This window comes from Corylus avellana, chromosome 10 (genome assembly GCF_965113065.1).
Source record: "Corylus avellana chromosome 10, dhCorAvel1.hap1.2, whole genome shotgun sequence".
Taxonomy (NCBI): Eukaryota; Viridiplantae; Streptophyta; class Magnoliopsida; order Fagales; family Betulaceae; genus Corylus; species Corylus avellana.
In genome coordinates, this window is record NC_142499.1 from 1,365,341 (window position 1) to 1,390,738 (window position 25,398).

General features: G+C 37.3%; 3 protein-coding genes across 3 annotated transcripts; all 3 read right to left on the bottom strand.

Annotated features, from left to right (window-relative positions):
• Window positions 1-3,374: 3,374 nt before the first annotated feature.
• On the bottom strand, window positions 3,375-5,070 carry LOC132192314 (UPF0481 protein At3g47200). The gene has a single exon (XM_059607611.2). The coding sequence runs from the start codon at window positions 4,822-4,824 to the stop codon at window positions 3,481-3,483; it is 1,344 nt and encodes a 447-aa protein (XP_059463594.1). The 5' UTR covers window positions 4,825-5,070; the 3' UTR covers window positions 3,375-3,480.
• An 11,580-nt stretch (window positions 5,071-16,650) lies between these two features.
• On the bottom strand, window positions 16,651-18,318 carry LOC132192315 (UPF0481 protein At3g47200). Its single transcript, XM_059607612.2, has one exon. It carries the CDS (start codon window positions 18,173-18,175, stop codon window positions 16,787-16,789), a length of 1,389 nt encoding a protein of 462 aa, XP_059463595.2. The 5' UTR covers window positions 18,176-18,318; the 3' UTR covers window positions 16,651-16,786.
• Window positions 18,319-21,229: 2,911 nt separating this feature from the next.
• LOC132191671 (UPF0481 protein At3g47200-like) lies at window positions 21,230-22,974 on the bottom strand. The gene has a single exon (XM_088511191.1). The coding sequence runs from the start codon at window positions 22,728-22,730 to the stop codon at window positions 21,384-21,386; it is 1,347 nt and encodes a 448-aa protein (XP_088367317.1). The 5' UTR covers window positions 22,731-22,974; the 3' UTR covers window positions 21,230-21,383.
• Between the last annotated feature and the right edge of the window lie 2,424 nt (window positions 22,975-25,398).

Consider the following 25,398-nt stretch of genomic DNA (forward strand, 5'->3'; position numbering starts at 1 on the left):
TTTTTTTTCAGCTTTAAGCACTTAGTAATTCAATACACATGACTGTCCCGTTCTTGTTTCATTTCTCATTCTCCTAAAGTTCACGGGATGTGGTTTCCATAAAATTTAATTCATGAAAATTGATTTTTTTTTAGTCGAAAAAATTAGGCCACATAGATTTTTAAAAGATGAGGGAGTGATGTTGAGCATTACTCTTAAGCCCTTAAAGTGCTTAAAAGCAATCCACATCATTAGAATTGTGTATCTCATGACTCATAATCTTTTTCGGGAGTTTTTAATTTAATTAGGGCCAATAATTTTGACGAGATGTGCAAAAATGAATTTGAGTTAGGGGTTTAACTTGTTTAATTAAATAAATTGGATTATGGTTGACCTATATAGTCTTATATCTATATTTCAAAACGACTTCAACCCAACATACGACACTAGAGCTAACAATATTTTTATACGAATCGCGAACCTAAACCCAGCAATTTTTTAGCATGTTAGAGTTAATGTGTATAATCTGTTTAAATAAATGAGTCAAATTATGATCGATCTGTATAGTCTTATACCTAATCTCAACACGATTCAAATTCAATACGTAAACACGAATTTATCGCTCTTAATTTAGACACTCAATGAATAGCCATCCTTCAGTATATTCTAGAAACAATGCTCTTTTCTTATATAAAATAGAGTTTCACCTGAAGAGTTTCAAGAATATTGTAAATTAATTAATCTTAGGTGTCATGAACATTAGCTGGTAAACTTTTTTGTCGTCTCATAAAAGGTTTTAGATGGAATTCCACCTACATCATGGGAGAAAATGTTTATTGCATGAAAGGCAACCTTCCGTTGTGTAACATCCTTTCTTTTTAACAATGAGCAATGCAATCAATAATCCTATAACTAATTATACATTTTGATGTTGTCAAACAAATTCTTTACCGTCGGACGGTAGATATATATGTTCCACTACACCAAGAAGTAAAAGAATGTTGAAAGTTTTTTTTTTTTTTTTTTTTCCTTAATAAAAGCAAGGGTTAACCAGAACCTATAAAAGAATGTCGAAACTTCCTGGCTGGTACCGCGTGTGTCGAGCTAGGTTGTCCTTGGTGATCAAACACTATTTCTTCTGTTCCTCCCTCACAATCCCAGCCAATTGTATAGTTCTTACTTTGAAGCGTTCAAGCTTGTGTTTTAATTCTTCCACTGATCTTTGAGAGCCTCCCCTTGTAGTTGAATTAACCTTCAAACCATTTCGCATGCCGGTTAACGCTTTCATTTCATCCAAACTCAATTGGCTTTGTATACCCACCGGAAGTCTATCATAAATCTCTAAGATGTCTCTACATAGCTCGTCAACGGTGTGACTTCTTTCTTTTTCTTCTGTTGTCGCTGTTGGTGGTGCCGGTTGTAGCTCCCCATGCAGGAGCACGGTACTCGTCGCTCATATTGTCTAAGAATATTGTAGGTTTTGAGGGTTGAGGCAATTGCTGAGGCTGAGAGCCATCATGGTGATTGTCGTGAACATTTTTTTGTGGAGCTATGGTGGAGGGCACGGGGCTCATGTCGTAGCTACCTGTCGGTCTCGTGGGTTGAGGAAATTGAATCAGCCCAGAATTATTTTGATCATGTGTGGGGTTCTGAGAACTCATTTTGTGACTTTGAAAGAGGTTGAGGAGAAGAATATTATTGTTTCGGAATTTCAAAGATGTACTTGGTGGATTCTTTTGGTGGCGAGGAGTTTATGTAGCTGGAGCTACGCGCGTTGCAGAAAAATCAAAGATAAGGTTGGCAAAATTTGGAGGCCACACGCCAACACCATGCAGTGGCCTCGATCTACATGAGTCCAGAGAAGTCGATCAAAGTTCAACATCAGAAGATTTAGTCAAATTTTCAATACGGAGGACTATTCGTAGATCCGTCCCTGCCATGACACGTTTAGAAACAACTTTGGACTTCTTGGTTGGATATTCCGGCTTTCTTATGTGCTTTGATAAGATAGCATATGACAAAATTTAGCTATTGCAATTTGTAAGAGCACTATTTTAAGCCTCACGAAAAATATTTTTTGATTATTTTGATAAGATAATTTAGTGAAAGTGGCTAAAAACTTTCATTTTCAATCTCACCATTTTAATGAGAAAAAAAAATGGTGAATGAATAGTAGTCACTCACCTATTAAATAAAAAAGTAATTTCAATTTCTCCCTTTTTGTTTTTCCTTTTAGAGAATAAATTAACAAATATTTGAAAAATAATGAACGTAAATTATTAAAATAATAAGGTTGCCAATGAGAAAAATTTGATGAAATTGTTAATAATACTCTGGTTCATCGTCCTTAACATAATGATGACTTTGAGTGGAACTTCACTTATAAAGATTTTTTTTTATTGGGGGTGTAAAAGCAAAAGTTTATGAGAGTAATATAAACTTAATTATATATTAATTAATATTTAAACCTTTTTTTTTTCATTTTTTTAGCTCAAAATTTTTTATAAAATTTAATACCTAAAATATTTAACTGAAATGAAAAATAAATAATTAAATTAGAATCTCTTACTATAACCATCTGTGTCACATGCAAGTTCACAAATGAAGTGCTAACACAAATTTTCTTCTTTAACTATTTATATTTCTAATTTTAATCAAAGCAAGAAAAAGGTACCATCACAGTGAAATAAAAAATTGAAAGCTCAATTCCCTCAGGCAATTTGTTGAATATATGAATTTGTCCCATTACTTGTCCACGTAACCACGTTGGATACGGCAATTTGTCCAGCGCGCTGAAAAAACAACAAGGTTTGTCTGGTTGGAGAAGTTTGAATGTTAGATAGCCTCGCAACTCTTCCGTAGGTTGGATGAATGAAAACCTCCCCAATTGATCGAGTGGTGATTGTGATTTGAAGCAATCTCGATCGTAGAAGGACCATCTGTGTCACAAGTTCACAAATGAAGTGCTAACACAAATTTTCTTCTTTAACTATTTATATTTCTAATTTTAATCAAAGCAAGAAAAAGGTACCATCACAGTGAAATAAAAAATTGAAAGCTCAATTCCCTCAGGCAACTTGTTGAATATATGAATTTGTCCCATTACTTGTCCACGTAACCACGTTGGATACGGCAATTTGTCCAGCGCGCTGAAAAAACAACAAGGTTTGTCTGGTTGGAGAAGTTTGAATGTTAGATAGCCTCGCAACTCTTCCGTAGGTTGGATGAATGAAAACCTCCCCAATTGATCGAGTGGTGATTGTGATTTGAAGCAATCTCGATCGTAGAAGGACCAACGTGTCCCTATCATGTAGCGTCGTTGAACGTTTGGTTGGTACTTTTGACTGTAGGATGTCCCAGAAACTTTTTGAAATAATAAAAATATCATTCAGGAATCAACAAATCACATCCGCATCCACAAATTAGCATTTCAATGTTTCATATACATACAAGAACTCAACTCCAACAACTTTACACTCTTTAACATCCGGATAGGAGAGTTTAAGACTTTGGATAGATGGTGTAGAAAGTCTGCAAAAACGTAAGAACTAGGAGCACAAACGCAGCTGCAGCAGAAATGAACGACCATGGCGTATTAAAATACGTATACTTGAAGCTGGTGTATTGCACGTGCCAACTGTTCCCGTAATAGTCGTGCACTTCGTTGAACAATTTGGACAAATAACAGAGATTAATATCAAACGCCACGTCCTTCCCCAGATTGTTGATCAACCGCGCAAGCTCGGCGTCGTTGCCAAAGTCATTCTCAATGATGTTGCTGTCACAAAGGAACTCGACGTCCTTGGCGGTGTTCACAAGGCAATCCAACAAAGTCGCGTAAGTGGTAACGTGCTTGGAGTCACTGTTGTGGCACTGCTCGAACGCCACGCAGTTGAGCAACAAGGAGCTCATGAAATCGTCGATGGTTATCCTCGGCATCTCAATCACGCCGCACCTGAATTTCACCAACAAGAAGCTTTCCGCCTCCCCCGGATTGAGCTGAATCCCGGCACGCCGGAGCTTCGACACGCAGTGAATGATATGGGCCGGTGTGTTTCCCCCCGGTGGTGGCGATTCTTCATTGTGCGGGATAAAACTTGACCGAACCAAGTCAAGCAAATGCAAGCCTTTGAGATCGTGGCACCTCTCTATGACCGGGTCGGGTCTTTGCATTATGTTGTTGAAGAATCGCATAGCGAGCAACGACAAGGACGGGCCGGACTCCTCGTCAGGCGTTTTGGAAGTTTCAAACAACCGTTCGAGAACAAGGAACGGGATCTGATTCTCGAGCCGGAGAAAGTCTCTGTAGAAAAACGGTAATATCCACCCCATAGTGACGAGAGGATCTTCAGGGTCGAACAGTTTTGTATTGTCAATCTTGCGAAACAATTCAATCATAAAACAACCATCGAGAACCATCATTTCGAGGAACTCATCGGTGCCGAGATGGATGGTTTCTGAATAACACTCTCTGGCATTCTTTTCAAGTGGGTGTATGCATTTCAAGTAGTCCTCTAAGGTTATACCTTTGGCTTCCTTGGTCCTGGAGAGTAAAGAACGGAGGTAGCGCCACTTGTGCTCCTCCATCATTTGGAGATTAGGCTGGCCGCGGTGGTAGGGTCCGATGGAAACTATTCGGGGCTGGTACGACTTGCCGTTGATGTCGATTAGGCTCTGGGGGACTCTGAAGATGCAACAACTGCTTCTACCGGCGGCTATGCTTAGTAATTGTGGGGTGGTCTCATAGATCCTCTTTTCCATCTGGGCAAGCCGCTCCTTGTCCACCTCATAAATTGTAACGACGTGACTGCCTTCTTGTTCTACACAGTTGCTTCCAGTTCCCATAGTAGATTTTGGAGTTCTTGTCTGTCGGTGTGGAGTTGAAGCCGGTTTATGGCCCACGGAAGTTTTAATAGTAGATGGGAAGGAGTCTGGTGTTGAGCAGGGAAATATGTTAGAATGGGGATAAATATTGGGGGTATGAATGACAATTCAGGCTGAAGTTCTTCTCCCCCATGAAAATTTGGTTTTGGGTTGATATGTTAGGCACTCGCATTAAATGACCATGGTCCCCCTCTATTAAAATTTGGTTTTGGTTTGATAAGTTGGGCACAACAGATCAAATGAACTAAAAAATATCTAGTTAGTTATAGTGGTGAGATATTTTTGTTCCTCTAGTGGGGTATTTTTGTCCCTTCAATTTTTGAGAAGACAAAAATACTCTACCACTATAACTAACTAGATATTTTCTGGAAAGAATCCTAATTCTAGCACTATACGGAATGTCCCCAAACTATAGGTCATTTAAAGGTCATTTGATATAATTAATTTATAAGAAAAATGTTAGTAGGTGTTCTAATAAATCACTAAACATATTAGGTAAATATTATTTTTTAAACATATGAAAAGGTCAAATGCTTCTCATCTAATAAATCACTAAAGGGATTCCAACTGTATCTTGCTGTGGGACATGGTCCTGCGTTTGATTTGGCACCTACTAATTTCTTGGTTAAACTAATGAATTAGGACCAACACTTGGATTTTCTAGCGCATGCAAAACATCATGAAGGGACTATGAGTGTATGACCGCATCAACACAGAATTTTCCACGACCAAGCAAGAAAACAGACCAAGTCTTTGATTGAAAATAAGGTATAATATATCGTTAAAAGTTTAATGTTTGAATGATTAATCGACCGGTGTGTCACGTCACAGCCTCACAGGGCTTCTTATATATACCAAGGCCGATCGTCCCCTTAAGCCCCACACAAGCCTCCATTAATTCTACCATCACTTTCTTGCTTCGCAAATTGACAAAAGCTAGCTAGTAACTGCATATATAGTTTCCTGCTCTCAGTACCCCATGGATAACACTTCAAAGGTACAGCAACAGCTTCCACAACCCTCAATGCCTGCGAATTCCAACTCTGAAGAAAACCACGTACAGCTTCCTCAACCCACAAGACCTATTCATAGTTACGATAATGACCCTGATGTGCCAACCACCACAAAGCGCGGTCGTCGGGGTCAAGTAATAGAAGATGTATCGCAGAAGATGGAACGCTTTAAAGTGCGACTTTTCCATTTATATGGACCTCCAAAGAAGTAATACAGATGCAGATGTACTCACAATTTTGAATACATCTGTAACCTTCGGTTTGCATTCTGTGCATTCAGATTCTTTATTCTTTTGCAATAAAATGGGCTTATTTTTTATTTTTTGGGATGTAATATTTTTTTCCTTTTCCTTTTTTCTTTAAGAAATGTTAAATTACCAAAGACATTTTCTGAAGGATCTTTGGTCCGTCTTATAAATATTGTTGACAAGTAAGTCACCAGGGATTGCTACACGATATATGCTTATTAAATTTTAGTTCTTTTCATGGGATTTCAATTTATTTCTTAGGTTTTTTAATTAAAACAAGTGTTTTGGAGAGAACTTGATTCTGAGGGCAAAATTAGTGACGTGGGCCGACACCAAAAAGCCTTTCAAAACATATGTGGCCTTTCCAGGCTTGGGTCTACAAGGTGTTTTCCTCTACTGCGGCGGGCCGGGCCTACTTAGGCTATTAATGGGCCATGGCTGGACACTTTTGCAATCGTTGTATGTAGTGAGATTGGCTGCAATTCTCCACCGGAATTGCAGCTTGTACTTTGCAATTGTATGAGACTCTTAATAGGCTCACTGGAATTTCACAGATAATTGCGGGAGATTTTGATCATAGTATAATCTACGAATTAGAAGCTGATCTTTAAAAATTTTGTTGTTTAAATTGTTAGATCGAAAGAATTTATGTGAAATTCCCTTGTACAAGCATATCTAAACACTCCACCTACCTTTTAAGACAAATTGCTCCTAACCCAAAGAAAAAGTTATTGAAAATTCAAATCCATCTGTATTGGAAGGCAGACCTAGCCCTGCTTGCGCGAATGCTACGACAAGGTCAATGGCAAATTTATTGGACTTGGACCACATGAATACCTAACTCTCCACGCGTAACCTGAAATGGTCAACCACTTTGAATGCTCAACTACTTGTCTCTTTTCACATGCCTCCCTTCCTATATAAACCAATTCCCACCCAATATGGTTGACATACTTTTGATTTTTGCCAATCTCCTTCAACGCACACAGAGCGAACCAGTGCCCAATTCCTCAAAATTCCCTCTGAGTCGTCTGATCGTAAGCAAAACAAGTATACCATGAATCAATCTTCGTTGCTTCTTCAAATCCCTCAACCCTCCACACCCACATACAGAAATGGTGTGTCTTCCAACTCACCCATGCCTCAAGAGTACAGATTATCACCTCAACCTTATAGACCAAACCCCAAGCGATTTTCTCGATCCACAATAACTCTTCATTCTCACAATAATAGTCCCAAAATTTTCGTGCATGGAGATAGACTTCCAATTCTTCGGGATCTCTACAGCAATCTTCCAGCAACTCCAACTACATGTAAAATAGCAGTGACAGAAGAAGAGATTGAAGAGCTAAGCAGAAGCATCTCAGGGTTGTATTTGGAAGGTCGTGTTGGCAGGCAAAGAGGTTTGAATTCTCCGACCACAAATTCAAAGCAAAGGCGTTTTAATGTTAATTCGACTACAACTCGTGGTGGTTCTGCTGGATTGTTTGGTGGCTTAATTCGGAGGCCTGGACGTTTCAAAGTACGGACTGTAGTTTTGGGAGGAACTTCAAGTTCTTCAACTACCAAATAAATCTGTAAAATCTAGTAAATGCTTAGAAAAGAAAAATGTATATGATCCCTTAGACCCAACAACTGATAATATTGATTTGTTTAATTTGCTCTTCAGGTTCTTCTATTTATATGAATTGTAACTAAGCCTTCATATATATGAATAACTTGTTTTGGAGTTCAATTTTTCTTTTAATTTTATTAATTTAAAAAATCCAAAAATAATAAGGGCGAATGGAATTTGGTTAAAATCAAAAGATAGGATCTTGCATTATGTTGGAATATTAATTAAATATTTTTAAATATTTCATTTTTTTCATAAGTTTAAGCATGATTCAAGCTATATTTCTTTCAATTAAATATTTCATATGTTTAACTTTATTTATTAAAAGAGAATATAAATACACACATAAGGTGGGATATCGCAACATTAATTAAATAGGAACTTATCATTGGTCCATCAACTTCACCCTGTACTGCTCGGAATATGATTTTTTTTATTTTTTTAAATGAAAAATGGCATGAAGATGATACATTTTACAATTAATTTTATTTTATTGCATCTAACGGTGCAGAACAATGTACTTGATGTCATATCAATTAAATTTTGAAATGACATGACAAATTTAAATGAAACGACATTGTATGTTTTGATCATTAAATTTGTAAAATATAATTTGTATTTTAAGTCATATACACCTTGTTGCCAATATGGTGTTATCATACTACAAATAGATAATTGAAAATTGAACATCCGGGCATCTTCACTCAAAACCATGCATCAATGATTACCCCCATTACATATAGCATTTTTCCAAACCAAAGTCATGGATTATCCTCTCCCTAAACTCGTTAAAAAGTTGACTAATAGTCTAATAAGGTGCTTATCAAACCACGAAGAGAAGATGGAATCATTACCCTGAAATCTTCCCCTGAAAAATTTTCTCTAAATACCAAAAAATATCACCTAGGGTTTTCAAATCACCAAAAATCCATTTTCTTATCAAATGAATATATATGGATCAGATTTAAAATATATATATATATATATATATATATATGGATCTACCTCATCCTAGGGTTTTGTTGCATCCTTTGCAGACGATATATTGAAGAGTGCTTCGACCATAATTTGTTCTTTACCTACCATTTCTCAGAGCGAATTTGACACTTAATTATCATGTTATAAGTGCAATCTTTCATGAGTTCATAGAAACCGGAAGGAAACCATATGGTCTATACTTCATACTTTCAAAAGAAACTAAAAGTCCCTCGTGAGTACGATTTAGAAACTTTTCGTTAAAGTTGTAATTAATGTTTGTATCGTATCGTCCCACGATATTATGTAGTCAACGTTGGAACTTAGAATTAACACCAACCATTCTGAAAAATAGATGACTTCGAAAGATCATACGTACAATGCATTTAGGCCTAGCTAGATAGAGATATGTTGACGTGCTTTACTTGTTTTGAAGTTGGTGAAACGTCTTTCTTTCTATGCAGCATATCTTCCTAAGCTGCCTTTTTGCAAGGCTTAATTTTCTGGTTTAGCTCCAATTGGCCCCTTAACATTACGGCCTTCGATCTCCTCTCAACCGATTGAGGTTTGGACCAAGGCCTTGCTTCGGCATCACTCCTCTTTGAGCATCCCTATGAATGAAGTTCATAACTTTCAAATCTCAGCCCTGGTGTTGCTAGATCACGTTTGGATGGCTAGGAGTAAACTAATTCATAAAGGGACTTAACCAATTTCCCAAGTAGTCCTCAAGCTAGCCAAGTCCACTCTTAGGCATCACCTTTCAGCTTGGCGTGGGGTCTTTGAGTCTACGTTATGGGCTCCTCCTCCTCTGGGTTCTTACAAAGTGAATTTTGATGTGGCCATTCGGCCTTCTTTTGCTCGGCAATAGCTACTCTCAGAAATCATTAAGGGGAGCTTCTTTGCCGTGAATAATTCCCTCAAGCTTCCTCCTATGGAAGCCAACTTGGGCGAGGCCATGCAGCCTTGCTAGCTGTGAGGTTAGTATGCAATCACGGAACTAGGGGGGACTGGCCCCCCCAAAATAAGGAAAAAAAGAAAAGAAAAAGAAAGTAAAATAGGACCAAATAAGGCCGAAGAAGGCTAAAATAGGGTCAAATTTGGCTCTATTTTTAAATTTTTTGGCCCTATCCAATAAAAAATTTTGGCCCTTTTTTTTTTTTTTTTTTTTTGGGCTCTTACTTTCAAATGCCTTTTTTTTTTTTGCCCTTACGGTAGTCTTTAGCTCACAAAAAACAACCAAAATATATATATTTTTTTTATAAAAAAATTCTAAAGAACCGAAAAATAATAATAAGAATAATTGGCTAGCTAGCCTCCTCCTATAAAATTTTCTGATTCCGTCTCTAATGGTTACCATTCTCTGGTCATTGAAGGTGATCCTTTGGTTACTATCCTAGCCATAAATGATACCTCTTTGTTCTCTGGCTGGAGCACTGATCCGATACTAGCTGATATCAAAGATCAGCTGCTTTCCATCCCAACATGAAAAGTTTTGAAGATTTCAAGGTGTGCCAATTTTAGAGCATACCATGTTGCTAGATGAGCTGCCTTAAACCTTGTGTATGGTAGCATTCTCATTTTTTCTCTTTTTCTTTCTTCTATTAGTATTAGGAGTGATAAGGACCTCTTTGTACTTATTCTTTTCCCCTTTCTAGAAAAAGAAAAAAAAAAAAAAAAGGAAAAAGAAAAAATTCTCATTCCCAACTTGGGTGACTTGATTGTATATATTTTTTCTTAGCATATGTTTTTGTGTTTGTATTTGTATAGATTTTTTTCTTTAGTTTTTTCTTTTACCTAGCAAAAAACAAAAAACAAAAAAAAGAGAGAAGAATTTGCCCAGATTGCATCTAAAAATATTGAAGATTAAATGATATAATCAGGTCATTGAGAATAAGTTATTATGATCTTTTTTTACCTTCCGGCTTCCGCTCTCCTCCTTACAATGTTAGGGCTTGCTAGCACAGATGGGGTCGAGCCCATTAAACTTGAAAGTCGTCAGAAGCTGGCTATACTTGCTGATCTATAATAAACGGCCTTATTATAGACCGCACCTCGATTGCTAATTGGCGCCTTTCCTGAATATTTATAGTCCATCCAATCCAACAGAGAGCACCTCTGAATTGGTTTAGGCTGAATTAGCTAGATTGGCATATACGGCCTTTCCTCCCTTGGCTCTATAATACGCCCACTGTTGGCAACTTTTTACAAATCAAAGTTCAACATGAAAAACTTACAAACAAACAAAAACTCTCTGCTATACCATGTTTAGAATAACTTGGACTTTTTGGTACGATATTCTGGCTGTCTGGTGTACCTTTAGTTTTTTTTATTATCTATGATAAGCCGGTCCATATCATAGATTCATGATGAGGGTCATTGGAACTTTCTTGATGAAGATTTTTATTTGGGTGAACGAATTTTCTCAGTAAAGTTTTCGTCAATAGCGTGCCAACCCAAAAAACAACAGAGAGTCAACCAGAATTTAGAGACCAAAAGTAAAACTGCTTTCAGGTATAATGAAATCACAGCTGGTTGATTGATTAATCAGCTTTCTTAAATAGTCAAAGTAACTACAAATTAACCCCAATTCCAATTCTAATATCAAACCATTAAATCCAACGTACTCAACTAGTAATCTCAATCTAATAATAGTCCTAATATAATCTAAAGTAATGGTTTTATTAATATCATGACCTGAATTTTACTTTCCACTTTTTCTAGAACTCCGACTAGCTAATTCAATCATATTTTCATACTCCAAATATTTGCCGAATTTATTCGATAAAATTCAACTAATTAATTTCTCAAAAACCTCAATAACATAAAATATATATATATATATATATATATATATATATATATATTTATATTAAAATATGCATGCAGTATATATACTAAATAAACCATGCTAGTGCACCCCTAACGATCTGTATCACAAGTTCACAAATAAAAGTGCGAACACAAATTTTCTTAATCTTTTTAATATTCCTAATTTTAATCAACCAATAAAAAGGTGCCATCACAGTGAGAAATAAAATTTTGAAAGGTCAACTCCCACGGGCATTTACTCTTGCTTTGTTGGATGAATATGACACATACATCATAAATTCGAATCTATCTGTATGGCTTGACCTAGCCCTGCTTGCGTGAATGCTACGACAACGTCAATGCCAAATTTATTGGACTTGGACCACATGAATACCTCACTCTCCACGCGTAACCTGAAATGGTCAACCACCTTGAATGCTCAACAACTTGTCTCTTTTCACAGGCCTCCCTTCCTATATAAACCAATTCCCACCCCATATGGCTGACATACTTTTGATTTTTGCCAATCTCCTTCAACGCACACAGAGCTAACCAGTGCCCAATTCCTCAAAATTTCCTCTGAGTCTGATCGTAAGAAAAAGAAGTGAACCATGAATCAATCTTCGTTGCTTCTTCAAATCCCTCAACCCTCCACGCCCACATACAGAAATGGTGTGTCTTCCAACTCACCCATCCCTCAAGAGTATAGATTATCACCTCAACCTTATAAACCAAACCCCAAGCGATTTTCTCGATCCACAATAACTCTTCATTCTCACAATAATAGTCCCAAAATTTTCGTGCATGGAGACAGACTTCCAATTCTTCGGGATCTTTGCAGCAATCTTCCAGCAACTCCAACTTCATGTAAAATAGCAATGACAGAAGAAGAGATTGAAGAGCTAAGCAAAAGCATCTCAGGGTTGTATTTGAAAGGTCGTGTTGGCAAGCAAAGAGGTTTGAATTCTCCGACCACAAGTTCAAAGCAAAGGCGTTTTAATGTTAGTTCGACCACAACTCGTGGCGGTTCTGCTGGATTGTTTGGTGGCTTAATTCGGAGGCCTGGACGTTTCAAAGTACGGACTGTAGTTTTGGGAGGAACTTCAAGTTCTTCAACTACCAAATAAATCTGTAAAATCTAGTAAATGCTTAGAAAAGAAAAATGTATATGATGCCTTAGATCCAAATAATATTGATATGTTTAATTTGCTCTTCAGGTTCTTCTATTTATATGAATTGTAACTAAGCCTTCATATATATGAATAACTTGTTTTGGAGTTCAATTTTTCTTTTAATTTTATTAATTTAAAAAATCCAAAATAATAAGGGCGAATGGAATTTGGTTAAAATCAAAAGATAGTATCTTGCATTATGTTGGAATATTAATTAAATATTTTTAAATATTTCATTTTTTTCATAAGTTTAAGCATGATTCAAGCTATATCTCTTTCAATTAAATATTTTATATGTTTAACTTTATTTATTAAAAGAGAATATAAACCCACACATAAGGTGGGATATCGCAATATTAATTAAATAGGAACTTATCATTGGTCCATCAACTTCACCCTGTGCTGCTTGGAATATAATTTTCATTTTTTTTTTTTAAGTGAAATGACATAGAGATGATACATTTTACAGTTAGTTTATTTTATTGCATCTAACGGTGCAGAACAATGTACTTGATGTCATATCAATTAAATTTTGAAATGACATAACAAATTTAAATGAAACGGCATTGTATGTTTTGATCATTAAATTTGTAAAATATAATTTGTATTTTAAGTCATATACACCTTGTTGCCAATATGGTGTTATCATACTACAAATAGATAATTGAAAATTGAACATTCGGGCATCTTCACTCAAAACCGTGCATCAATGATTACCCCCATTACATATAGCATTTTTCCAAACCAAAGTCATGGATTATCCTCTCACTAAACTCGTTAAAAAGTTGACTAATAGTCTAATAAGGTGCTTATCAAACCACGAAGAGAAGATGGAATCATTACCAACTTGGTATAAAATCTTCCCCTAAAAAATTTTCGCCAAATACCAAAAAAGATCACCTAGGGTTTTCAAATGACCAAAAATCCATTTTCTTATCAAATGAATATATATGGATCTACCTCATCCTAGGGTTTTGTTGCATCCTTTGCAGACGATATATTGAAGAGTACTTCGACCATAATTTGTTCTTTACCTACCTTTCTCAGAGTGAATTTGACACTTAATTATCATGTTATAAGTGCAATCTTTCATGAGTTCATAGAAACCGGAAGGAAACCATATGGTCTATAGTTCATACTTTCAAAAGAAACTAGAAGTCCCTTGTGAGTACGATTTAGTAACTTTTCATGAAAGTTGTAATTAATGTCTGTATCGTATCGTCCGATATTATGTAGTCAACGTGAGAACTTAGAATTAACACCAACCATTCTGAAAAATAGATGACTTCGAAAGATCATTCGTACATGCATTTAGGCCTAGCTAGATAGAGATATGTTGACGTGCTTTACTTGTTTTGAAGTTGGTGAAACGTCTTTCTTTCTATGCAGCATATCTTCCTAAGCTGCCTTTTTGCAAGGCTTAATTTTCTGGTTTAGCTCCAATTGGCCCCTTAACATTACGGCCTTCTCCTCTCAACCGATTGAGGTTTGGACCAAAGGCCTTGCTTCGGCCTCACTCCTCTTTGAGCATCCCTATGAATGAAGTTCGTAACTTTCAAATCTCAGCCTTGGTGTTGCTAGATCACATTTGGATGGCTAGGAATAAACTAATTCATGAAGGGACTTAACCAATTTCCCAAGTAGTCCTCAAGCTAGCCAAGTCCACTCTTTGGCATCACCTTTCAGCTTGGCGTGGGGTCTTTGAGTCTACGTTATGGGCTCCTCCTCCTCTGGGTTCTTACAAAGTGAATTTTGATGTGGCCATTCGGCCTTCTTTTGCTCGGGCAATAGCTACTCTCAGAAACCATTAAGGGGAACTTCTTTGCCGTGAATTCCCTCAAGCTTCCTCCTATGGAAGCCAACTTGGGCGAGGCCATGCAGCCTTGCAAGCTGTGAGGCTAGCGGTCTCTTATGCAATCACGATTCACGGAACTGGGGGGACTGGCATAGGCCAGCCCCCTCCCCCCCAAAAAAATAAGGAAAAAAAAAAAAAAAAAACAGGAAAATAGGAGTAGGACGAAATAAGGCCAAAGAGGGCTAAAATAGGGTCAAATTTGGCTCTATTGGGCTCTATTTTTAAACTTTTTGGCTTTATCCAATAAAAATTGTTTGCCCTATTCTTTATTTTTTTGGGCCATACTTATTATGTTTTTTTTTTTTTTTTGGCATTTACTTTCAAATGTTCACTTTTTTGGTCTTACAGTAGTAGTCTTTAGTTTAGAAAAAACAACCAAAATATTTTTTTTTTGATAAAAAAATTCTAAAGACAAAAAAAAGAAAAAAAAAAAAATTTTGGCTGATCCGCTTCCATAAAATTTTCCAGTTCCGTCCCTGCTCTTATGGTTGCCATTCTCTGGTCATTGAGGGTGATACTTGAAAGTCGTCCGAATCGGGCTATACTTGCTGATATATAATAAACGGCCTTATCTGGAATGGCCTCGATTGCTAATTGGCGCCTTTCCTGCATATTTTATAGTCCATCCAATCCAATAGAGAGCGCTTCTGAATTGGTTTAGGCTGAATTAGCTAGATTGGCATATACGGCCTTTCCTCCCTTGGCTCTATAATACGCCCACTTTTGGCAACTTTATACAAATCAAAATTCAACATGAAAAACTGACAAACAAACAAAAAGTCTCTGCTATACCATGTTTAGAATAACTTTGACTTTTTGGTACGATATTCTGGCTGTCTGATGTACCTTTTTTTAAAAAAAAAAAAAATGAAAAAAGAAAAAGAAAAAAATCACACATATATGACAAAATTAAGATATGGTAAAGCCGGTCCATAATCACAGATTCATGATGAGGGTCATTGGAGCTTTCTTGATGAAGATTTTTATTTGGGTGAACGAATTTTGTCGGTAAAGTTTTCCTCAATAGCGTGCCAACCCAAAAAACAACAAAGTCAACCAGAATTTAGAGACCAAAAGTAAAATTGCTTTCAGGTATAATTAAATCACAGCTGGTTGATTGATCAATCAACTCTCTTAAATAGTCAAAGTAACTACAAATTAACCCCAATTCCAATTCTACTGTCAAACCATTAAATCCAACGTACTCAACTAGTAATCTCAATCTAATAATAGTCCTAATATAATCTAAAGTAATGGTTTTATTAATATCATGACCTGAATTTTACTTTAAACTTTTTCTAGAACTCGGACTAATTCAATCCTATTTTCATACTCCAAATATTTGCCGAATTTATTCGATAAAATTCAACTAATTAATTTCTCAAAAACCTCAATAACATAAAATATTAAAATATGCAGTATATATATATATATATCATTATACTAAATAAACCATACTAGTGCATCCCTATCTGTGTCACAAGTTCACAAATAAAAGTGCTAACACAAATTTTCTTAATCTTTTAATATTCCTAATTTTAATCAACCAATAAAAAGGTGCCAGCACAGTGAGAAATTATAAAATTTTGAATGGTCAACTCCTACGGGCATTTACGTACTCTTGCTTTGTTAGATGAATATGACGTATATATCATAACTTGCCCACGTTTGATGCGGCAATTGCCCAACACGCTAAAAGACCAACAACAAGAGGTTTGTCTGGTTGGTAAAGTTTTAATCTCGTGGAAGCACCAGCCGAATTTTCAAATTACAAAATTTCAAAGTCTTTTTTTCTTTTGGTTGAACAGCTAGCTTCAAAAATATTACTTATTACAAAATTAGTATATTACGGATAAATATATAATTTAAAATTTAAAAGAAATTGTAAGTAATCATGATCATCAATCCGACCAATAAAATCGATATTATCAATTCATTTGACATGGTCCTGTATCATGTGGGTCGTTGAATGTTTGGTAATTATTATGATCGTGGGATGGGCCGATATGCATTCAACGAACGAAATCTTTTAACTTTGAACGTCCCAGAACTTTTCGAAATAACAAAAATATCATTGAAGAAATAATAAATCACATATGCATCCACAAATGAGCATTTCATACGTACTTACATTATTACAAGAACTCAGAACTTTCCAGTCTTTAACATCTACGATCCTCTTAAAAACTACAACCAAACACTGTTCATTGTGGGTAGGGGAGGCGAAACGGGAGCGTTTAGTGTTTACGATTCACATAAGGCTCGATGGTGAAGAAGGTCTGCAAAAACGCGAGCACTAAAAGAACAAGGGCCGCCATTGCCGAAATGAAGGACCACGGCGTATCAAAATACGTATACTTAAAGCTCGCCCACTGTACATGCCAACTGTTCCGGTAATACTGGTGCACGTCATTGAACAACTGGGACAAATAAGAAAGATTAGTATCAAACGCCACGTCCTTCCCCATATTGTTGATCAGCCGCGCCACCTCGGCGTCGTTACCGAAGTAATTCTCGATAATGTTGCGGTCGCAGAGGTACTCGACGTCCCTGGCGGTGTTCACGAGGCAATCCAAGAAAGTAGTGTAGGTGGTGAAGTGCATGGAGGAGCTACTGTGGCACTGCTCAAACGCCACACAGTTGAGTAATAAAGAGCTCATGAAATCGTCGATGGTTATGCTGGGCATCTCAATCACGCCGCGCCTGAACTTCACCACCAGGAAACTCTCCTCCGCCTTCTTGGCCTGATTGAGCTTGATCCCGGAGCTGCGGAGCTTCGAGACGCAGTGAATGATATGGGTGGGTGTGTCGACCTTGTGTGGAGGTGATTTTTCTCCCTGTGGGATAAAACTTGACCGAACCAAATCCAACAAATGCAGGCCTTTGAGATTGTTACAGCTCTCTATGACTTCGTCAGGTCTTTCCATTGAGTTGTTGAAGAATCGCATTGCGAGCAAGGACAAAGACGGGCCAGACTCCTCATTAGGTGTTTTGGAAATTTCAAACAACCGTTCGAGAACAAAGAAAGGGATCTGATTCTCGAGCCGGAGAAAGTCCCTGTAGAAAAAAGGTAATATCCACGACATAGTCACGAGAGGATCTTCGGGGTCGAACAGATTAGTCACGAGAGGATCTTCGGGGTCGAACAAATTCGTATTGTCAACCTTGCGAAACAATTCGAGTATAAAACAACCATCAAGAACCATCGTTTCGAGGAACTCGTCGGTTCCGAGGTGGATGGTTTCTGAATAACACTCTCTGGCATCCTTTTCAAGTGGGTGTATGCTTTTCAAGTAGTCTTCTAATGTTATACCTTTGGCTTCCTTCGTCCTGGATAGTAAAGAACGGAGGTAGCGCCACTTGTGCTCCTCCATCATTTGGAGATTAGGCTGGCCGCGGTGGTAGGGTCCGATGGAGACTATGCGGGGCTGGTACCACTCGCCGTTGATGTCGATTAGGTTATGGGGGACTCTGAAGATGCAACAACCGCTTCTTCCGGCGGCAATTCTTAGTAATTGCGGGGTGGTCTCGGAGATCCTCTTTTCCATCTGGGCAAGCCGCTCCTTGTCGACCTCCCAAATCGTGACGACGTGACTGCCTTCTTGTTCTGCAGAATTGCTTCCCATCGTAGATTTTGGAGGTTTGGAGTATGGGTGTGGAGACGAAGCTGGTTTGTCGCCCAGGAAGGAGTCTGGTGATGCGAGCTCCTTAGCCTTGGCGTCTGAGTAAGCATGGGTCTTTGTCAAAATGTCAATATAATATTTCTATATTTAATAGTCTGTAGCCTCATTTACTATGCAAAACCATAACCAATTTCTCCGGCCACCCTGTCATATCAGTTTTAAATGAAACGGAGATATTATTTTTTGATTGCATACTTTCTGTTTTTTTTTTTTTAAGTGAAAATGAAAATTAATAATATTCACTCAAAATGGAAATTATATGAGGATTATAGTTATATAACGATGGTATAACAATATGCTAAATATATAGCATTATTTTCGGAGAAAATTAAATTATAATTTAATTTTGTAATAAAACGTGCTAGCCATCACCCCTTTTCTCATTGGGTTTCGTACATTCTCGATGTTCTGAACCTTATCCATGTTGACTAGTAAAAATTTCGGGTTGCTTGTTGTGTTAAACTATCTCTGATTAAGTTAACTAATTGTCTTGAGATATTATCATACAATGTGGGACTATGAGCTGCACTCTTGATTTTATTCTATATTTAAGCAAGATGGAGACCATGAGCTTGTTAGAAGTCCCACATTGTCTGGATATTAAGGAGATTGGCCATTTATAAGTTGAGGGAAAACCTCAACTCTTGAGCTAGCTTTTGGGTTGAGTTAGGCCCAAGACCCATTTCTAACATGGTATCAGAGCCTAACCCAATTAATTGGCTGTGGCCCACCGTCACCCATTGTCGCACGTGTTGGCTTGGATGTCCTCCCCTCACACGTGAGGGGGAGTGTTAGAAGTCCCACATTGCCTGGGTATTAAGGAGATTGACCATTTATAAGTTGAGGGGAAACCTCAACTCTTGAGCTAGTTTTTGGGTTAAGTTAGGCCCAAGACCCATTTCTAACAGAGCTATCTCTGATTAAGTTAACTAATTGTCTTGAGATATTATCATACAATGTGGGACCATGAGCTGCACTCTTGATTTTATTCCATTTTTAAGCAAGATGGGGAGACCCATAAATCCAAATTTCTGTAGATGGATTAGGACCACATAATAAAGCCATAGTATAATGGTAACAAAAACAATGAGACATCTATGCCCGATCTTCAGCACTCCTTCAGTTTTTTTGTCTATATCGCTAGTAATGTGGTAATACGTTAGAAAAAGTTCATTTGTTCATTTCAAAATTTATTTGAACATATAATTTTTATATGAACTATATCAGAATATTACTATCTAAATTACTAATAATTTAAGCAGTAAATTATTAAAAATCTCAATCCAAAAAGACAGGGATAAGGTAGAGTTTAGTATGGGCAGGGGCCATTGACCAACAAATTGTGTTGTTAGGGCCGATATGTGAAAAAATAAAATTAAAAATTAAAAAAATTATGTTTTTACCTTTTTTTTCTTATGAGTTGGGGGTGGCCCATATAGGCGATGGCCAACCCCTTCCTCGGTCCCTCCCTGCAAAGAGACATCACCATCCTCATCAAGCTTTGTTTTATGGTTCAAAATCACCGGGATTTTATACAAGTTTTCTCTGTGTGAGTTCATATTTTTCAAAGTCAATGAAGTATAGTCTTCAGTTTGGATCATAGAACCCCGACAAATAAAAAAAAAAAATAGATCAATTAGTAGAGACCATGTGGAAAGAAAAACGTTTCCAATTAATTCAACAAAATTTCCTTCCATAGACCTTAGAAATTCCCAACCCCTAATATATCAATACATCAAATCAAACCTTCCTAAATCCCTAAGTTCAATACATCAACCTTCATCAATTGGAAAATTTAGGTTCAAATTTCTGCTTCCCCGTGAAAATTTGGATTTGGTATGACATGTTGGGCACTGCACGATTATTAAGCTTTGATTGGTCCGTTTGAGCCCATCGTAGCCCATTAAAAATTGTGCCCCCATCATAACCGTGCATTGCCAAGCTCCATAAAATGTTGTCTTTTTCAAACAGGTTGGAATTACAGCATCTGTGCAAAAGGGCTTTTCACTTTTGGGTGGCTTAATCAGAGCATTAAAAACAAAGCAATACATGTACAAATGAAACCTCTAGCACCAATCCTTTCAACTTATGATAGGCCCATTAAGTCGCCCATTGTCTCTTGCACTGTCCAGATTACCGGGGTGAGGATCAGCCCCTAGGCCATGCTTTCAAGTAATTACCCCGCAAGGCTTTAGAGGGTTAGATCCCTTGAAATTTTTAGGCGAATTTTAGTTTCTGAAATTTTAGATCTAAGTCATTCATTTTTATTTAAGAGCCATTATCTTTCTACGTGTCCCACTATTAATAAAATAATAAAATAATGATGATTATTAATATCATTAAAATTTTATTATTATTATTTTATTAGCAGTAGGACACGTGGCAAAATAATAACTCTTGAATGAAAGTTGATGGCCTGAATTTAAAATTTCATAAACTAAAATTCTCCTAGGAATTCCAGAGTATCTGATCCGGCTTTGGAAACCTTATCTGAGCTTGGAATAATGGACAAGCGAAGTGACAAGCAAGGACGAAGAAGAAGATGGCTTTACATCTTTGGAAAATGCCTCCAAAGCAGCACACGTACGCCTCTTCAGGAAAATTCAACGAAACGGATCGAGCCCTTGTAGACTGGATGCATGGCGTCTGATCATCTCATGGAACTTCTTCCTAGCTACCTGCCTAATTTCTCTTTTGCTTGCTGCTTTGGATGAATTAAGCATTACATATTCGATGGAAGTGCCTCGCACGTTACAATAAAAGAAGTAGAAGGTTTGTCAGGTTAGAAAATTAAGTTTGAATGTTAGATAGCCTCGCAACTCTTTTGTAGCGTAGAATGTTTGTTAGGAAACGTTGCAAATAATCAATCGTCGACAATGGTTCTGATTTAATGGGCCTTTTATGTTTTTTAATGAACAAAATCTCTTTACTTTGAACGTCCCAGAACTTTTTGAAATAACAAATATATCATTGAGGAATTAATATATATCACTTCCGCATCCACAAAACTTCCATTTCATATATATATACTTCCCTGTTTTACATTATAAGAACTCAAAACTCGCACAACAAACTATGTACACTCTTAAAACTATTAATTACCAAAGAGTTTTTATCGTGTGGAGGGGGCAGCCGGCCGGAACGGGAGGGTTCAGGGGCGAGGATAGATGGTGTAAAAGGTCTGCAAAAACGCGAGCACTAAAAGCACAAACGCAGCCACTGCCGAAATGAACGACCACGGCGTTTTAAAATACGTATACTGGAAGCTCGCATATTGAACATGCCAACTGTTCCCGTGATATTCGTGCACGTCATTGAACAATTTCGACAAATAACAAACATTAATATCAAACGCCACGTCCTTGCCTAAATTGTTGATGAACCGCGCAACTTCCGCCTCGGTGCCTAAGTAGTTCTCAACGATGTTGCGGTCGCAAAGGTACTCCACGTCCTTGGCCGTGTTCACAAGGCAATCCAACAAAGTCGCGTAAGTGGTAAAGTGCTTGGAGCGGCTGTTGTGGCACTGCTCGAACGCCACGCAGTTGAGTAATAAAGAGCTCATGAAGTCGTCGATGGTTATGCTGGGCATCTCAATCACGCCGCGCCTGAATTTCACCACCAAGAAGCTCTCTGCCTTGCCCGGATTGAGCTTGATCCCCGAACGGCGGAGCTTCGAGACGCAGTGAATAATATGCGAGGGTGCGTTCACATCTTGTTGTGGCGATTCTTCATCGTGCGGGATAAAACTTGACCGAACCAAATCCAGCAAATGCAGGCCTTTGAGATTATGACACCTCTCTATGACTTGGTCTGGTCTTTGCATTATGTTGTTGAAGAATCGCATAGCGAGCAAGGACAAAGACGGGCCGGACTCCTCATCCGGTGTTTTGGAAATTTCAAACAACCGTTCGAGAACAAAGAAAGGGATTTGATTCTCGAGCCGGAGAAAGTCCCGGTAGAAAAACGGTAATATCCACGACATAGTCACGAGAGGATCTTCCGGTTCGAACAGTTCCGTATTGTCAACCTTGCGAAACAATTCAATCATAAAACAACCATCGAGAACCATCATCTCCAGGAACTCGTCGGTGCCAAGGTGGATGGTTTCTGAATAACACTCTCTGCCAACCTTTTCAAGTGGGTGTATGCTTTTCAAGTAGTCCTCTAAGGTTATACCTTTGGCTTCCTTGGTCCTGGAGAGTAAAGAACGGAGGTAGCACCACTTGTGCTCCTCCATCATTTGGAGATTAGGCTGGCCGAGGTGGTAGGGCCCGATGGAGACTATGCGGGGCTGGTACGACTTGCCGTTGATGTTGATTAGGCTCTGGGGGACTCTAAAGATGCAACAACTGCTTCTACCGGCGGCTATGCTTAGTAATTGTGGGGTGGTCTCGGAGATCCTCTTTTCCATCTGGGCAAGCCGCTCCTTGTCCACTTCCCAAATCGTGACGACGTGATTACAAGCTTCTTGATCTACAGAGTTGCTTCCAGTTTCCATCGTTGATTTTGGGAGTGAAGTTGAAGATGGTGTATGGCCCCTCTGTAATTAATGGAAGTTTTAGAAGGGCTTAGGAAGGAAGGAGTATATATGGTGTTGAGTGCATGCAATATGTTAGGGTTTGGAGAAATATTGGTGGGTATCGCTGAAAATTCAGGTTCAAGTTTGTTCGATCTCCCCCATGAAAATGTGGTTTTGGATTGTTATTATGGACGTGCACTAGACGATACCCTTCATATTTAGAAGGACAGATGATCAAGTGCTTGAAATTAATATATATATATATTGTGATTAGTCGTGTAAAGACTTGTTGCTTATATATATATAATTTTTTTTTTTTTTTTTTGTTATTTGATTAGTATAAAAAAATAATATTTTTTCACTGCAACTAAACTTAACTGAAAACGCATAAAACGTCAAATAATGTTGTCAACAATTAATTAAAAGAATCCCACAAAAACTACGTACAGACGGGAGGAGGGACAAAAACAAGACAATAGCAGTTTTTGGGAGTCGCAAGAGAGCCAGAGAGGGGAGTTGTTCGGTGCAACAACTCAAGGAAAATGAGGCCGCAGGCTTTGGCTCCTGCCCTCTGCTGTGGGCTGGCCTTTGGCAATTTCTTTGAAGCTTATTGATTTCACGGTAGAAGATGACTCACAAGTAGTAATCCAGCTAGTGATAATGCATGGCGCCACTTCACCGTCCTATTGTTTAAGGTTTAAAGATTGGGATGTCATTTCAGATTCATTTGCTCCCATTTGTTGTCTTCTTCACGAAATGCTAGAAAAGTTAACCACAAAGCCTAAATTTACTAGGCCACGGCTAAACTTCATTTTAACTACATTCCCACTCACTTATTCCCAGTCTTTCCCCTTTTGTAGTGCAACTTAAGGCCCACCCCCATTTAGTCTTTCCCCTTCTGTAGTGCAACCATTTAGTTTGCTGCTTGCCTTTCCTTTTCTTTTATTTTTCTTAATGTACTTACCAAATGTTAGTGTACATAATCAGCAATTAATGGCCTCAAGTCACCTACCAGGAAGAAGATCTATTTGTAAAAAAAGTAAAAGACATCAGAAGTCCGCCAGTTCTAAAGAGTTGAAAGAATTCTGATGCCCAAGTCAGTATAGGGTGAGAAGGTGAGTTCTCCCATGTAAAAAGAGCATTATCGATATAGTGGTAGAATAGTGAAAATGTATACCTTAGGCATTATATACAAGCATGTAAAGCATTATAGAGTCTTTTAGAGTCTGCCAGAGGAATCATGTCTCATTGTCTCTAAGCCCATTGGGTCTCGGGCTCCTTTGATGGGATGAGGGTAAGTTTATTTGGACTCTTTTTACATTGTAGCTTTTAGGAGATTCTTAGGCCCTACACCAACAAAAACAAAAAAACAAAAAACAACTCAAGAAAATGAAATTAGAACCAAAAACAAAATTTAGTGATAAAAAGGTTTTTGGAAAAATATTTTCTCTATTTTTCAGTGTTATTAGATGCACACTAAAAATATTAGTGATCAAAAATTGATTTCCAAGTTAATTAATAGCAAATTTTCCATTGCAAGAGAAATCAATTTTTGCTATTAACTTGGAAATCAATTTTTGATCACTAATATTTTTAGTGTGCATCTATTAACACTGAAAAGTAGAGAAAATATTTTTCCAAAAACGTTTTGATCACTAACATTTTTTTTTTTTTTTTTTCTAATTTCAAGATGGCAATTGATTGTCCTTTGATCACGTGGACCCTATCACCGTTTTTGCTGCTGGTATGTCCCCGATAATGACAGATAATTCTTCAATTATTCATATATAAGATAAGAATTGTGCAGTTTGGACAGCAAACTTACCCCTTACATTATCATTGTACTTGGCCTTTTTGATTTCTTGTTGGCGAATGCCTGAGATCAAGTGGAGCTTAATTATCACCCTTTTGTCTGGCATCTTCACGAGTCACGACAATGAGAATTCACAGATACTTTTATTTTTTTAATTATTATCCATAAGACATAGATTCCCTAATTAAGGTATAAACTTGGAGTAGCGTAGAAAAGAAATAATAATAACAAAAAATGCTTCAACATTTTTTTTAATACTATTATAATACACAACTTTTTTATATTGGGTTTGATTTTGAGAGAAGTCTCTTGTCTATCTTATTCTTATCCTCTCTGGGATTTATATGTGTTCTAACTCTCACATATTCAATGTAAATTTACCTATCTCTTTTATGAAAATGGGAAGAAAAATAAAAACCAAAATATTTCTCTTGATTTTGTTGGTGTTTCGTAGATCAACAAAGTAAAGAGAAATATTTTGGGGTGCAAAATATTTGTAATTAATATAAATAGAGGGAAATAGCACAATCAAGCTAAGAGAGAAAAATGGAGACAAAATATTTTGGGGGTGATTATACTTTAGCGGTCTACATCTACCTCTGGAAATTGAACTAAAAGGCTACATTTTTTCCTTATTCAACTTGAAGATTTACATTACAATATAGGCTATATAGCCCATTTTTATAGGGAAAATGAGATAGATAGAGAGAATACAATAAAGGTGGAATCCACAATTATGGAAAATACTGTAATAAGAAAATTAAATTAGACCCAATATTGAAAAGTCATATATTCTAACAGTGTGTGAGGAGCATAAGCCTAGATGCCAAAGCA

Bases quoted from the DNA above. Each gene is read 5' to 3' on its own strand.
- LOC132191671 (XM_088511191.1), bottom strand. From the start codon at position 22,730: ATGGAAACTGGAAGCAACTCTGTAGATCAAGAAGCTTGTAATCACGTC.
- LOC132192315 (XM_059607612.2), bottom strand. From the start codon at position 18,175: ATGGGAAGCAATTCTGCAGAACAAGAAGGCAGTCACGTCGTCACGATT.
- LOC132192314 (XM_059607611.2), bottom strand. From the start codon at position 4,824: ATGGGAACTGGAAGCAACTGTGTAGAACAAGAAGGCAGTCACGTCGTT.